Consider the following 16,193-nt stretch of genomic DNA (forward strand, 5'->3'; position numbering starts at 1 on the left):
CTCCCGCACCCGCTCACCCTGCAGCCCCATTTCTGTTCAACCGCCCAAGGAGCCAAGGCTGGGGGAGCTCACAGAGGGGTCTTGAGAAACACAGTGACACAGAGCGGGGTGAGAGCAGGAGGGGGCAGGGGAGCCCCTGGTCATTCCCCTCCAGCTGGAGATGGGGCCCCCGAGTCCCTCTCGTGGAACCCCACACACAGGGTGTGGCCGGCAGGACCTGCCTTTCCTGGGGACCCACTTTCCCGCCCCGCATCACGGGACCCTGACGAGCCGCAGTGCCCGGACAGACCGACCGTCCGTATGTCCTACTTACTCTCGGCTGGTCCTGGCGAGGAAGAAGGCCGGGGGCGTCTCAGGGGCAGGCGAGGCGGGTGGGCTCCTCACCCCGCTGCCGGTGGGCTTCTCAGACACTCGGCCGTGCCCCTTGGACTCCTCTGAGCCCAAGACTCCCGCGAGGGCTGCGGAAAGAAGCAAGTGAGTCGCAGACAGGAAGCTCGGGGCGCCCCTGTGTGGGGGGCAAGACCGGGAGAACGAGAGCGACGGGCAAACCCCACCCGACCTTGCGAGGAAGTTCTGCGAGAGGCCAAGCCCCCCCCCCCCACCGCAACACACGCACACACCCGGACACGGGGCTGCAGGGGTCCCCCAGAGCTGTTTCTAGCCACATGCCTGCCCCCTCCCCCCTTCTAGCTTCTCGTCCAAGGCTTCCGCCAGCCCGCACCCCAACTCATGTTCCCCCACCCGAGGCCCCCAGGGTCTGGCTGGCGTGTGTGTCTGCCCCTCTGAAGTCACACACTCTCACATGTTCCCAGGAGGAGTGCGTGAGTTTAGCTTCTCAAAGGGCCGGCGACCTGAGCGTGAAAACACACTCGGGGTGGCCCGTGTGCTAACAGGAGCCACCAGGAGAGGGAGAGCCAGCCACTCACAAGGAGGGAGCACGTGCTTGGCACGCAGAGGCCCTGGGTGCCCTTCCCGGAATGACCAAAATGACCCCTGGGCACTGGCTGGGGTGAGCACCACCGGACTCAACCCCCAAACTGGTGAGATGCTGGATAGCTACTCAGCGCCATATACAGGGACAAACAAGGGGCCTGATGGGACAGTGGGTAGGGCGCCCGCCTTTCGATGCCTGGTATCCCATTTGGCTCCCCGAGCACTGCCAGAAGTGAGTGATTCCTGAGCGCAGAGCTAGGAGTGACCCCTGAGCAGCGCCGGGTGTGGCCTTCAAAACAAAAATAGTGAACTTTTATAATGAATGAATAAAGGGGTAAACTAAGGGAAGTGGAACAGTCTAGACAAACGGTAGAAAATAGGGGCTGGAGTGATAGCACAGTGGGTAGGGCGTTTGCCTTGCATGCGGCAAACCGGGGTTCGATTCCCAGCATCCATATGGTCCCCAGAGCACCACCAGGGGTAATTCCTGAGTGTAGAGCCAGGAGTGACCCCTGTGCATCGCTGGGTGTGACCCAAAAAGGAAAAAGAAAATACTAAGAAAACAGTAGAGAAAAGTAGGAGGTGAGAACAGCAGGCCGGAGGCTTCACAGCCAACATTTCTGCTGATACAAAATAACAGAAATGCAGAAGGGTGCTGGGGCTCCCCGGAGCTCAGGGCCCAGAGGGGCAGGAGGGGCGGGTGGGTCTCAGGGCAGCAGGGACCCCTGGGCACGGCTCAGTAAGGCCACTGTGTCCACTTCAGCATCAGACCAGGAGTTGTGCCAGAGGCCAGCGTCGGGGGGAGCCGAGGGACGCACCTGGACACCTGAGAATTGTCTCTTGTAACCCCGTGAGCCTACGACTCCTTCAAAGATGAAAATCCCCTCAGGGGACGGGGAGACCCACAAAGGGTGGGGCACGGGCTTTGCCTGCAGGAGGCCCGGGTTAGAGTTCCGGCACCGCAAGGTGCCCTGAGCACTGCTGAGAAGCAACAGCCACACCTGAAGTCAGAACCGGCCCCCAATACGGCTGGACACGGCATAAAATAAGTAAAACTGAGCAAAATCAGACAGCGGCTGGACGTACAGTCCAGGGTTAGAGACACTTGTCTTGCACGTGGCTGACCCCAGGTAGACTCCAGCATCACATCCGGTCCCCTGAGCTCACCAGGAGGGATCCCTGAACACAGAGCCAGGAATAGCCCCTAAGGCCACCAGGCTTCCAAAAAAGACACAAAATCAAGTTTAAAAAAATTATATTTTCATTTAAAGTGATTTAAATGATGAACCTTCAAAAGAGGCAAAGCAATGCTGAACGGGTCAGCATCAGACCAGGGTCACCTCTGCAGGGGAGGTCGGCATGCCTGGGAGGGGTCCTGGGGTCACCTCTGCAGGGGGTGGGCATGACCAGGGGGGCTGGGGTCACCTCTGCTGGGGTGGGCATGCCCCAAGGTGAGGGTTGCATATCGCTTTGATCAAGTCTTGGTGGGTGTTCACAGGAGCCAAAATTCATGGATTTTCAATCCAAAATAGATTATGTAGCCTCTGCCTGTGGGGCGGGCTTGGGTGGTGGGGGGAAAATTCAAACTAATAGTGGTGGGAAGGTGGGATTGGGGTTGAATAATTGAATGGCATCCATCATTGTGAGTATCACTGTATCAGTGTCTTCTCGTTGCTCATCGATTTGCTCGAATAGGCACCAGTAACGTCCATTGTGAGACTTGTTACTGTTTTTGGCATATTGAATATGCCACGAATAATTTCACGGTTACACTTAGACACAAAGGTCTTTAGTTCTTACTGAAATTTTAGATACCAATGGAAATTCTTTCAGAATTCAAAATGCTTTCAGATTTTGCACAAATTTGAAAAAACATTGACTGCAATAATTGTGTACAGAAGAGCCAATGTTGCTAAAATTCTATCTCTATGTGTAAAACAGCCTCATTTCTTGTTGCTGTAAAGGTTTAGGACTCCTAGCAGTAGTGGCTCTGGTAGAAGATTTGGCAAATTAGGGTCTTGCCTTAGAAGATATGGATTTTCTCTGGCAAGTGCTGAGAGATTCACCTGGGCTTGTTTAGGGTGGTCCCCACTGCTGTAACACACCTTGCCCCCATAAATAACTACTGGGGCTTCATAGGAATGCAGGTTGCCAGTTTGTAACTCTGGCCGTTCAGGTGGGAGGATTAGCTGGCTCTGCCTTATCCTTGTATTTTCCCTCGGCCAAACAAAATACACAGATGAGGCCTGTGCTGTGCTGATGTTACGAAAACACCAACCTTCCTGTCAAACAGACTGTTCCATTAAGTTTTATTCTGCACTCGGGATAAGGTTTCTTTTTTTTTTTTTTTAAAGAAATATTTTATTTGAACCACCGTGAAAAAAAGAAAAAAAAATACAAAGCTTTCACGTTTAAGTCACAGTCAAGTACTGATTAAACCACCATCCCTTCACCAGTGCACCCGTTCCACCACCAAGAACCCCAATACACCCCCCTCCCACCCCACCCCCCATCTAAGTAGCTAATGATATTCCCATTATTCTCTCTATATATTGAGTACATTCCAGATTTCCATACAGAACTCACTATTATTGATTGGAAATTTCCCCCAACAATCAGGCCTGCTGAATAGGCATCGTCTAAGAATTTCTCTTCATTGCTGAGAGTGAAGACTTTGAGTTTCTAATATTTTAGCTCAGTTCACAGTCAAAATGGATGGCTGCAAGAATCCGCTCTGGTGCCAAAATGGGTTAGGAGACCTCAGGATCACAGTCAATAGGCGCGGAGGCTCTGCTTCTCGTGCCGCGGCTCCGGTTCATCTCTGGGCAGAAGGCGCGCCGGGAACGCCCCCCCTCCCAGACCACCTACAGGCTACGTCACTAAAGAAAGTCCTACTTCCTGGTGGAGGGGTCTTAGAGGGTGGCTCTTACCACGTGGCTGCTACCACTGCCGCCATTTTCGCTCAGAAAAATGGGGTGGAGAGGGAAAAAAATCCCTCCCCAGGCTGCACGAGGTTGTAGCTCAGTTCACAGTCAAAATGCATGGCTGCAAGAATCCGCTCTGGTGCCACAATGGGTTAGGAGACTCCGGCTCCGGTTCATCCGGGATAAGGTTTCTTAACTTAGTACTTATCTTTGGCCTTTCTTTGGACACTGATTGTGAGGAGGAATGAGGGGAGGGAGGGATTTTCTCTCACTCTCCTCTTTATTACAGTCTAATTAACTCCTTCGCTTCTTCCTTTCCTTCCTCTGACACCTCCCCCTCTTCTTGTGCTTCCTCTTTGCTTACTGGAATGGTTCTACAGTCAGGGAAGCTAAGGTGCCGCGGTACTGCACAGCAGTGTACAACGATGCCCTGGTCTGTGGGCCTTTCTTAAGAAACAAAGACAACACTTTCTCCTGCCGTCTCCAACCTAAAGTGTCCAGAAAGGGCAGCCAATAGCAATTCTGCCCAGAGCCTGAAATCCTCTTTATTTTTACCCCCCCGACCCCCGGAGCGTTTAGCAATCATCGTGTTGTGCTTCAACCCAATTTGACCCAGGAAGCAGCAAATGTCAGTCAGAGACCTTCAAGGGCAACAGGATTCTATACCCAGATGGTCCAGAGGAGACACCTTCAAACGCTGAACCCAGAGCACACGAGGGCCAGAAATGACATCGTCACTAGCTCTGATTATGTGGTTAAACAAATCTTAGCATATGTGCGAGACAGACAGCAGAGGATGGACAGACTGGCATAGCCTTTAAACTAAAAGGGGGAAGGTCTTGATACATGTGTGCAGGTAAAAAAAGAGCAATCAGTAAATGGTTAACCTCAGATAGCGCAATAAATAATTGATCTGTAAACAGACAGGAGTGGGCAGGGAGTGTTGTAATTCTTCTGCCAGGGTCTGGCAGGCGGGCACTGCTGGCACGGAAGCGCTGTTAAAATCTTTTGTTCAGCATCCCTGGCCCAGTGAGGGGGGAATGTGCTCCTGGTGACCGGAAGTCCTCGTCCCCATAGCACCCCGATTGATACACCCCCAGAACTCCACTCTCCCTTCAAGCAGGAATCCCCTCCTTCCCTCTGGGTCCTCAGGGCAAGCGTGGATGAGTGCAGCTAGCCCGAGAGAGATGGGTCCCAATGAGCTCTAGTAAGGCTGGACACATCTGTGAGCCAGTGGGGTTGGGTCACACCAGAGATGCTCAGGAATGACTCCTGGCAGTGCTGGACCCTAGGGAATGCCAAAACCCAACACACACTTGGCAAGCCAGCGCCCTCTCCCGGCTGTTCTATTGCTCTAGCTCCATTTTGGACATTTTCTTGACTTCAGTAGATTTCAGGCTTCTGGAAGTCTCAGATCTTACTGTTCTTCCCTTTGGGGGAGTTTAGATCTGCAACATACTAACGCCTCTTGCAAAACTGTAACAACTAAACATCCATCTTAACTAGTATCACTGCGGTGTGGAGCAAACCCACCTTGGCTTCCAGTAGCTGTGCCTTTGGGCTCTTGGAGAGTTTCCAGTTTGGATCTGGGCTCTGGGTAAGCAGTGGGGGACAGCTAGGGGCAGCTGCGGTCATTTCCCAGAGTCTCGGGGATTGCATCAGAGCCCCGCCCCTGCAGCGAACTCCAAAGGTCCCTGAAGCCTTCAGCCACCTGCTCCCTGGGACTCCGTGAGACTCCGGCTTCCTCCGCATCCCGACATGGCGCTGCCTTGGGCCCTCGCGGTTCTCAGCCTCCTTCCTCTGGTGGGCGCCGAGAGCTCGGAGTGCGCCAACATGACAGGGACGCCCATCACCAATGCTACTCTGGAGATGGTGAGTGTTGACCTGGCCGCAGGGCTTTGCCCCCATCAATGCCTTGTGCTCAGCCCCCTATCCTGGGTCCTGGAGCCAGGGTGCTGCCCGTTTCCCTGCAGAGTCTGAAGCCCTTGCAAGATCCTTCCGGGGGCTGGGGGCAACACAGACTGAGTCCGGAGGGGCTTTCTGGGTAGGGGTGGCGGTGATGTCTGATCTTCAGAGCGAACCCCTCCAGATCCACTCCACCCTTGAAGCCCCCTATTTGCCAGCTGGACAAGAAGCGCCTTAATCAACGCCCCATTCCTCTCCCCCACCTCCAGCTCAGTGGCAAGTGGTTCTACATCGCCTCTGCCTTCCGCCACCCCGAGTATATTCAGTGGGCCAAGTTGGCCCCTTCGGCTGTTGTGTACTTGACCCCCAACCAGACGGAGAACGTCGTCTACTTCCGAGAATACATAACCCTGTGAGAGCTCCCCGGCCGCCCCTGCCCTTTGTCTGCTGCCCTCCCGCCAGCCCCTCGCTCCCCCCAGCTTGCCATGACCGCTCGGTGACCACCCTCTTCTCCTGCCCACTCTCCTGCCCCCCTCCCACTGTCTCTCCGGTGCCAGCGAGGACAAGTGCCTCTACAACTCCAGCCACATGCAGATCCAGAGGGAGAAAGGGATCTTGTCCAGGAACGGTGAGGGCCTCGTTTGTGGGTCTGACTAGCCTAGAAGGGGTCCGGGGTGGGGGAGGGCAGGAAGGAAGGTGCTGTGAGGTGGTTCTGGCACTGGGGACAGGAGACAGCGCTGTGACAGGATCTTAACTCCTGCTGTGTTCCAACTCCTGGACTCTCTGCAAGGGCTCCCCTTGGTACTCACAAACAACCCTCCAGTGAGCAGGTAAGGAAACCAAGAACCAGAGAGGCCTGGGTACCCCCTTGAGGTCACACAGCCTGGAAAGAGGCAGCAGACCCAAGGCAGGCTGCAGGTCTGCCTGACTCTCGACCTCCCTTTATCATCTGGGCAGTCAGAAGGGCAACGACTGGGGCTGGAGCAATAGCACAGTGGGTAGGACATTTGCCTTGCACCCGGCAGACCCGGGTTCGATTCCCAGCATCCAATATGATCCCCTGTGCACCGCCAGGAGTAATTCCTGTGTGCAGAGCCAGGAACAACCCCTGAGCATTGCTGGGTGTGACCCAAAAAGGAAAAGAAAAAAGAGGGGCAATGGTGTGGTGACTCAGGCCACGGCAGCGCGGGGAACCAGGCACAGGGCAGCCTGACGTGTGAAGGCACTTTTCGGGGTCTCGCTTCCCCCATCTGTGACAGGGGAGCAGGACCCTGGATCTAGGCCCTCGGTGACCAGGAGGTTCAATGGCCTCACCCAGGCCAGGTGCTCTGTGTTCCTAGGAACACGAACTGGCAACCCTCCACCCCCTCCCTGGGCCCCTGGTCTCCCCACCTCTGCTCTGCACCCCAGGTGCTCAGGCTGCCCCGTGTGTGATGTGGGAACCCCAGCCCTCATGTCACCCCCGTCTCACCCAGAGTCTGTCTCCCCTCCCTACATCAGATCCAGGCGTCCAGTACTCTGCCTACCTGGTACCCACCAAGGACCCCGCGACCTACATCTTTGCTTACCACCCAGAAGACAAAGAGAAGATAGGGCTGTCTCTCTACGGTAGGAACCCCCCACACGGCCCCCCTCCCCGGGGCCATGACTCCAGGACAACCCCCTCTGTTTCTCCGGAACCTCCCCCATTTCCCCCTGCCCCCCACCCTACCAGAACCCCTGCTCCTTCCACAGCCAACACTTCACAAGTGACCCCTGAGCAGATGAGCGAGTTCCATGAGGCCTCCAAGTGCCTGGGCTTTGAGGTGTCAGAAATCATCAGCACCGACGAGACGAAGGTGAGAGCGGGAGGCAGCCTCAGGGGCCCAGGGAGGGCGCGCTGCTGGCCTTGGCTGGACCACTGGCCTCTCATCGGGTCACCGAGCAGCTGGGCGAGTGGGGAGAGGCCGGCATTGGGTGGAAGAGCAGAGACCGGCAGGAAAGACTGCACGGCCACCGTGACGGGAGGAATCGAGGGAGACACGCATGGGAATTTTGTCCCCTCGGCCACACCCCAGGCTTCTGCCCTGATTGAAAGGTCTTCCCCTGTCGGCCAACCTTCGCCAAGGCCCAGCCCTGTGCTGCTCCCAGAATCGCTGATAAAATCATCTCCTTAGTATTGTCCCAGGGGTTGGAGCCTTAGCACAGCGAGGAGGGCATTTGCCTTGCACAGAGCCCACCTGGGTTCGACCCCCGGCATCCTATAGGTCCCCCAAGGAACCCCAGAAGTCATTCCCACGTGCAGAGTCCAGAGTCAGCCCTGAGCCTCGCCAGCTGTGGCCCAAACAACAACAAAATATTCTCTCAGATATTTTACTTTTTACATCAGGAATTTCAGAGTTGAGGTAACATGGTTACAATCACGTTAGTGCCTACGGCACTGACCTATAAACGTGTGCAATTTTGTACGTCAACACCAGAAGCAGTAACATGATTGTAACCAACGTCAAGATTCCTCACCCATCCCCCCACTCACCTCCTGTTTGCCTCTTGCTGCCCACTCTTCCCTGTCCCCGGCCCCACACCCCAAATCTCACTCCTGTGATTCCAGACTAGTGTTTATCCTCAGAACTCAATACCGCCCGTCCCCTAGTTCCGTCCTTCTCCAACTCACAGAGGCACAAAATCACCTGCAACTCGACCTTGCCCCTCTGACTTGTGTTTCTGTATCTGACGTTCTCCTGACGGTCTCACTGGCCCACACACTTGGCTGCCAGCTCTCTGGGTTCCTCTTCACCTTGCAGTGCTCAGGGCTGACTCCTGGTTCTGTGCCCAGGGATCACTCCTGCTGGTGCTCAGGGACCACATGGGGTGCTGGGGGTGGAAGGCAGGCGCCCTCCCGGCCGTCCTCTCCCTCCGGTCCCTGGGCCGTGGCTTCAGACCTTATCCTGTGTTGCCCGACACGTGGGTTGTCTCCGTAGCCGGCTTAGCCTCTTCTACACCTGAGATCCCCGCACGGCACCATCTACTCACCCCGTGTGGGAAAATACTTCAATTCCCAGAGCTCAGGAGCTGGCGGTGCTGTTTTGCGTCTGATGTGGCTCTCAGCACAGGAAGGTCACACAGTCGAACCACCAGGGAGTGGAGGGACACCCACCCTACCTCCAGCTTCCAGGGACCCTGGGAAAGGGCTTGGGAACACAGGCTGGGGCATTAGGTCCCAGGTCTGCAGGCCTTCACCCCCATCCACCAGCAGGGGGCGTCTGGACAGGCCACAGGCACAGCCTCCCCCACTCCCAACCATGCCACGGGCCGAGTGGTGAGGGGTGTGGGGAGCCATAGACCCAGGTGAGGGCTGGGCAGGCCGTGAGCACTGGGGGCATCTCATCTTTCCCAGGGTCCGCACCCCACACTTTCTCTCTGCCGCCTGCCTTCCCCATCGTCTTCCTGGTTGCCACGTCTGGGATTGTGGCTTTGGCTGTGGTGCTCCCGTGGCCGGCGGGCAGGGCGTGGCATGGGGGACACGGCAGCAGTTAGGGGCGTCACGTGGTGATACTGATGGGCCTCCAAGGACTGAATATACAGTTGCCTCCTCCAGACAGGCTCTGCCCAGAGCCACACCCCAGGCCCTTGGGTCCTCTAGGGGGTGAGTAAACTAAGTCTCAGGCGGGGTCGGGGACCCCCTTCATCGCACTCCCCACCCCTCTCTCCGCCAGAGCCTGTGTGGGCCCCTGGAGCAGCAGCACGAGGAGGAGAGGAAGAAGAAACTCGAGGAAGCAGCACAGGCTTAGAGCCTGGCGACTCGGTGGCACCTTCGTGGCTCTTTCCTCCAAGTTGTCAATAAAGCGTCTCCTCTGAGCAGGCAGTCGTGTGTCACTCCCGCTAAGCCCGAGGCCAGCCTGGCTGAGCTGAGCCCTCGCTGGCCACCAGATGGACGAGGCTGGGGAGGCCCAGCCCTGGGCTGGGATGGATCCAGGATGCACCCTGTCCTGTGGGGTGGGAAACAGTCCCTTCTTCTGTGGCAGGGGAGTCTGGGTAGGCTTCCTGGAAGAGGCATCTAAGCCAGCTGAGTAGCCAGAGGGACTTGGTGGCCCCCTCTGTCCTGCTGGGCGGGATCCGGGCCGGCTCTTGTGTCAGAGCCCAGAGCCAGGTCACTCAGAGGAGTGGGTGCGAATCCTGTGTGCCATGTGAATCCGCCCCCCAGGCTGCAGTGCAATGGGGAGGGGCCTGGGGTGGGTGCTCTGAGCATTGTGGCATCTGCCAGGGCCGGGGGCGGCGGGGGGAGCCAGGGAGCACTCGGGCCTCAGCCCCGGGCACCGTCTCTCCGTGAAGTGTCCTCGTGCCCCACAGGGGCCAAATGTGAGGGACCCTAACCTCCAGGACAGCAGGACGGTTCCCACGACCAGCCCCGGGGCCACCCCAAGGCTCTTCCGACCACCCTGAGGCCCCCATCCCCCCGCCCGACCCCAGAGCGTCAGCGCTGCACAGAGCCGGGATCTCTCTGTGCCCGGGGGCCGAGGCTGGGGCTGCCCCTTGGGGTCCCCCCTCTTCTCTTGACACCCGCAGAACGTGTCAAGGCACGGAAAGGCCTCTTGCCCCGAGAAGGGGCTGGGTCCGAGGCTCCCCCCACCCTAGAAACGGTCTCCCTCAGGCTGCACTCGGCACTCCATGTCTCCCTTTATTCTTTTCTTTATATTTGGAGCTACTCCTGGCAGTGCTCAGGGCACTGAGGGACTCGGGACCTTATGGGGTGCCGGGGATTGAACCCAGGTCACCTCGTGCAAGGCCAGCGCCCTGTGGCCACTGGACTATCACTCTGGCCCAAGCTCGTCATTCCCTGGGGTGCTGAGGAAGATGGGCTGAAGGATCAGAGAGCAGAGAAATGGCTCTGAGTGGAGGAGCTGGGGAAAGGTGTTGTGTGTGTGTTCATGCATGCATCCATTTGAGCATTTCTGTGCACGTATATGTGCAAGTATGCATCCGTGTGTGCATGTGTGTGCATCGATGTGTGCATGTGTAATGCATGCATGTGTGTGCACTCATATGTGTGTGTGCATGCGTGTGTGTGCATATGTGTGTGTGTGTGTGTGTGTGTGTTTCTGAAGAGAAGATCAAGGCCAGAAGAGGCAGGAGTCCAGGAGGAGAAACAACATGGAGGGGACTGCAGCGCCGGCAGTGGGAAGGGCCTTCCTTGAGCCCTGGACACCAGCCCCCTGCACCCCAACAGACTCTGCCATCCTGGCCAGCGGTCACTTACTCAGGGGCTGTCGGGCGTCTCCTGCAGCACCGAGGAGGACCTGGCTGGCCGCCATCTTTTCTCTGTCTGTCTCCCCTTCCTCTCTCCCTCTCTCTCACCTTCTCTCCCTCTCCCAACCCCCCTCTCTCTCCCCACTTTAAAATTCTTTTAATTTTATTTGTTTGCTTTTTGCGTTACATCTGGCAATGCCCAGGGGTTACTCCTGGCTCTGCACTCAGGAATCACTCCTGGTGGTGCTCGGGGGACCATATGGGATGCTGGGAATTGAACCCAGGTTAGCCGCGTGCAAGGCAAATGCCCTACCCGCTGTGCTATCGCTCCAGCCCTTGCTCTTTAAAATTTTAATTCTGCCTTGCCTCCCGTCCTTCCCCTGCCAGAAGGAAGACTAAGCAACACCCAGGCCTGGATCCTTCCCACCCTCCTTCCCCCCCATGCCTTTCTCTCTGGGCTCCCCCTAACATCACCTTGGTTAGCCCAGTCCATCCCCTGCTCCTGTAGAACCTGTCTGCCTGTCTGTCTGTCTACCCAACTCTTGTGCTGCTGGTGGGCAAGGAATACAGCCCCCTTTGCCACCCCCCAACCTCACAGCTCAGTCACAGACCATCCTAAAGGGTCCCCAGACAGAGCCAGGGCTGGGGGAGGGGAAGGGACCCAGGACAGAGCCCAGCTCTCAGCTGTCACTCCGCTGAGTGTCCCTGCCGGAAGGCATGGGCCACTGTCCGCCAGGCTGCTGGGTGGCCCCGAAAGGCTGACCTAGACAGGCCACGACAATTCGGGAGAAACCTGCGATTCCCTCCAGCCAGCCCCGCACCTGATGGCCTCTGGGCGGGGGCTGGAAGCAGGGGCGCCCCCCTCCCCCTCCCCAGCACCCAACCCCTATCCATGGGCCCCAGGCGCCTGCGCTGGGCATGGCCGTCCGTCCTCCTGGCTGACACAGGCCCTCAGGTTCTCCTTGGCCCCTCCCTCGGTGTGGGGCCCCCTCTTCTTGCTCTGTGCCTGCACCCCTGCAGCTCTCAGGGGAGTGGCAGGCAGGGAGTGGCGAGCCCTGAGCGTCCAGGACAGAAGGTCTCCATGGCAACCCCCAGGGAGACGCCTGTTGGGGTTTCAAAGCTAGACCTGGTGCCAACTAACCCCAGCCTGGCCGGGCACACGCAGGAGATTGGAAGATCGGGGCTGCGCTCAGGCCCTCAGTGGAGCTGATGGCCTCGGGCGGAGGAGCAAGGAGCTGGGGAACTCACAGAGGGGCCTTGAGAAACAGTGACACAGAGCGGGGTGAGAGCAGGAGGGGACAGGGGAGCCCCTGGTCATTCCCTACCGGCTGGAGATGGGGCCCCCGAGTCCCTCTCGTGGAACCCCACACACAGGGTGTGGCCGGCAGGACCTGCCTTTCCTGGGGACCCACTTTCCCGCCCCGCATCACGGGACCCTGACGAGCCGCAGTGCCCGGACAGACCGACCGTCCGTATGTCCTACTTACTCTCGGCTGGTCCTGGCGAGGAAGAAGGCCGGGGGCGTCTCGGGGGCAGGCGAGGCGGGTGGGCTCCTCACCCCGCTGCCGGTGGGCTTCTCAGACACTCGGCTGTGCCCCTTGGACTCCTCTGAGCCCGAGACTCCTGCAAGGGCTGCGGAAAGAAGCAAGTGAGTCGCAGACAGGAAGCTCGGGGCGCCCCTGTGTGGGGGGCAAGTCCGGGAGAAGGAGAGCGACGGGCAAAGCCCTCCAGACCTCGCGAGGAAGTTCTGCGAGAGGCCAAGCCCCGGCCCCCCCGGAACACACGCACACACCCGGACACGGGGCTGCAGGGGTCCCCCAGAGCTGTTTCTAGCCACATGCCTGCCCCCTGCCCCTTCCAGCTTCTAGCCCAAGACTTCCGCCACCCGCACCCCAACTCATGTTCCCCTACCCGAGGCCCCAAGGGTCTGTCTGCTGCCTGTGTCTGCCCCTCTGAAGTCACACACTCTGCACAGGAGAAGCTCATGATTTTGGCTTCTCAATGGGCCGGCGACCCGAGCATGAAAACACACTGGCATCCCATTTGGTCCCCCGAGCATTGCCAGAAGTGAGTGATTCCTGAGCACAGAGCTAGGAGTGACCCCTGAGCATCGCCGGGTGTGGCCCTCAAAACAAAAATAGTGAACATTTGGGACCGGAGCAATAGCACAGTGGTTAGGGCGTTTGCCTTGCATGAGGCCGACCCGGGTTCGATCCCATATGCTCCCCCAAGGACCGCCAGGAGTAATTCCTGAGTGCAAAGCCAGGAGTAACCTCTGAGCATAGCTGGGTGTGACCCAAAAAGAAAAAAAAATAGTGAACATTTATAACAAATGAATAAAGGGGTAAACTAAGGGGAAGTGGAACAGTCTAGACAAACAGAAAACAGGGGCTTGAGCGATAGCACAGCAAGTAGGGTGTTTCACTTGATTGAGGCGGACCGGGGTTCGATTCACAGAATCCCATATGGTCCCTTGCGCACCACCAGGGGTAATTCCTGAGTGCAAAGCCAGGAATAACCCCTGCACATTGCCAGGTGTGACCCAAAAAGAAAAAAAAAACAGTAGGAGGTGAGAAGAGCAGGCATGAGGCTTCACAGCCAACAGCTCTGCTGACAGAAAATAACAGAAATGCAGAAGGGCGCTGGGGCTCCCCGGAGCTCAGGGCCCAGTGGGGCAGGAGGGGCGGGTGGGTCTCAGGGCAGCAGGGACCCCTGGGCACAGCTCAGTAAGGCCACTGTGTCCACTTCAGCATCAGACCAGGAGTTGTGCCAGAGGCCAGCGTCTGGGGGAGCCGAGGGACGCACCTGGACACCTGAGAATTGTCTCTTGTAACCCCGTGAGCCTACGACTCCTTCAAAGATGAAAATCCCCTCAGGGGACGGGGAGACCCACAAAGGGTGGGGCACGTGCTTTGCCTGCAGGAGGCCCGGGTTAGAGTTCCGGCACCGCAAGGTGCCCTGAGCACTGCTGAGAAGCAACACCCACACCTGAAGTCAGAAATGGCCCCCAATATGGCTGGACGCGGCATAAAATAAGTAAAACAGAACAAAATCAGACAAGGGCTGGATGAACAGTCCAGGGTTCGAGACACTTGTCTTGCACATGGCTGACCCCAGGTAGACTCCCAGCATCCCATCCGGTCCCCTGAGCTCTGCCAAGAGGGATCCCTGAACACAGAGCCAGAAATAGCCCCTAAGGCCACCAGGCTTCCATAAAAGACACAAAATCAAGTTTCAAAAAATTTTATTTTCATTTAAAGTGATTTAAATGATGAACCTTCAAAAGAGGCAAAGCAATGCTGAATGGGTCAGCATCAGACCAGGGTCACCTCTGCAGGGGAGGTCGGCATGCCTGGGAGGGGTCCTGGGGTCACCTCTGCAGGGGGTGGGCATGACCAGGGGGGCTGGGGTCACCTCTGCAGGGGTGGGCATGCCCCGAGGTGGGGGTTGCATAGCGCTTTGATCAAGTCTTGGTGGGTGTTCACAGGAGCCAAAATTCATGGATTTTCAATCCAAAATAGATTATTCAGCATCTGCCCGTGGGCGGTCATGGGTGGTGGTAGGAAAATTCAAACTAATAGTGGTGGGAAGGTTCATGGTGGTGGGATTGGGGTTGAATAATTGAATGGCATCCATTATTGTGAGTATCACTGTATCAGTGTCTTCCCGTTGCTCATTCATTTGCTCGAACGGGCACCAGTAACATCTACGTTGTGAGCCTTGTTGTTACTGCTTTTGGCATATTGAATACGCCACGTATAATTTCATGGATACACTTAGACACAAAGGTTTTTAGTTCTTACTGAAATTTTAGATACCAATGAAAGAAAGCTTTCAGAGTTTGCATAAAGTCAAAAATCCATAGATTTAACCATGATAATTGTGTATAGAACTGTCAATGTTGCTCAAATTCTATCTCGATTTGTAAGACAGCCCCATTTCTTGTTGCTGTAAAGGTTTAGGACTCCTAGAAGTAGTGGCTCTGGTGGAAGATTTGGCAAATTAGGGTCTTGCCTTAGAAGATAGGGATTTTCTCTGGCAAGTGCTGAGAGATTCACCTGGGCTTGTTTAGGGTGGTCCCCACTGCTGTAATACAGCTGCCCCCATAAATAACTACTGGGGCTCCACAGGAATGTAGGTTGCCAGTTTGTAACTCTGGCCGTTCAGGTGGAAGGATTAGGTGGCTCTGCCTTATCCTTGTATTTTCCCTCGGCCAAATAAAATTACCCAGATGAGGCCGGTGCTGTTATGATGTTACAAAACATCAACCTTCCTGTCAAACAGACTGTTCCATTAAGTTTTATTCTGCACTCGGGATAAGGTTTCTTAACTTAGTACTTATCTTTGGCCTCTCTTCGGACACTGAGTGCTAGGAGGAATGAGGGGCGGGAGGGATTTTCTCTTACTCTCCTCTTTATTACAGTCTAGTTAACTCCTTCACTTCTTCCTATCCTTCCTCTGAACTAAGAGGGGGAAAGGTCTTGGTGCATGTGTGCAGGATTAAAATCAGAGTGATCAGTAAATGTTTAACCTCCGAGAGCGTAATCAATAATAGATCTGCAAACAGACAGGAGTGGGCAGGGAGTGTTGTAATTCTTCTGCCAGGGTCTGGCAGGCGGGCACTGCTGGCACGGAAGTGCTGTTAATCTCTTCTGTTCAGCATCCCTGGTCCAGTGAGGGGGGGGATGTGCTCCTGGTGACCGGAAGTCCTCGTCCCCATAGCTCCCGATTGATACACCCCCAGAGTCCCACTCTCCCTTCAAGCAGGAATCCCCTCCTTCCCTCTGGGTCTTTAGGGCAAGCGTGGATGACCATGGCTAACCCGAGACAGATGGGCCCCATTGAGCTCTAGTAAGGCTGGACACATCCGTGAGCCAGTGGGATTGGGTCACACCAGAGATGCTCAGGAATGACTCCTGGCAGGGCTGGACCCTAGGGGATGCCAAAAATCAACACAGTCTTGGCAAGCCAGTGCCCTCTCCTGGCTGTTCCATTGCTCTAGCTCCATTTTGGACATTTTCTTGACTTCAGTAGATTTCAGGCTCCTGGAAGTCTCAGATCTTACTGTTCTTCCCTTTGGAGGCCTTTACATCTGCAACATACTAACTCCTTTTGCAAAACTGTAACAACTAAACATTCATTGAACTAGAATCACTGCGGTTCTGTCCACACCCACCTTGACTCCCAGTGGCTGTGCCTTTGGGC

The 16,193-nt window shown here is 56.3% G+C and overlaps 1 protein-coding gene across 1 annotated transcript; it reads left to right on the forward strand.

The window, feature by feature from the left end:
- The first annotated feature begins 5,591 nt into the window (after positions 1-5,591).
- LOC101537516 (alpha-1-acid glycoprotein-like) lies at positions 5,592-9,593 on the forward strand. The gene is made up of 6 exons (XM_004621137.2): positions 5,592-5,729; positions 6,032-6,174; positions 6,320-6,390; positions 7,263-7,370; positions 7,497-7,600; positions 9,458-9,593. Exons 1-6 carry the CDS (start codon positions 5,616-5,618, stop codon positions 9,530-9,532), a joined length of 615 nt encoding a protein of 204 aa, XP_004621194.2. The 5' UTR covers positions 5,592-5,615; the 3' UTR covers positions 9,533-9,593.
- The last annotated feature ends 6,600 nt before the right edge of the window (positions 9,594-16,193 follow it).

This window comes from Sorex araneus, chromosome 1 (assembly GCF_027595985.1).
Source record: "Sorex araneus isolate mSorAra2 chromosome 1, mSorAra2.pri, whole genome shotgun sequence".
Classification (NCBI taxonomy): Eukaryota; Metazoa; Chordata; class Mammalia; order Eulipotyphla; family Soricidae; genus Sorex; species Sorex araneus.

Bases quoted from the DNA above. Each gene is read 5' to 3' on its own strand.
- LOC101537516 (XM_004621137.2), top strand. From the start codon at position 5,616: ATGGCGCTGCCTTGGGCCCTCGCGGTTCTCAGCCTCCTTCCTCTGGTG. The intron at 6,391-7,262 runs GTGAGGGCCTCG...TCCCTACATCAG, and splicing joins AGGGATCTTGTCCAGGAACG to ATCCAGGCGTCCAGTACTCT. The intron at 7,371-7,496 runs GTAGGAACCCCC...CTCCTTCCACAG, and splicing joins GATAGGGCTGTCTCTCTACG to CCAACACTTCACAAGTGACC.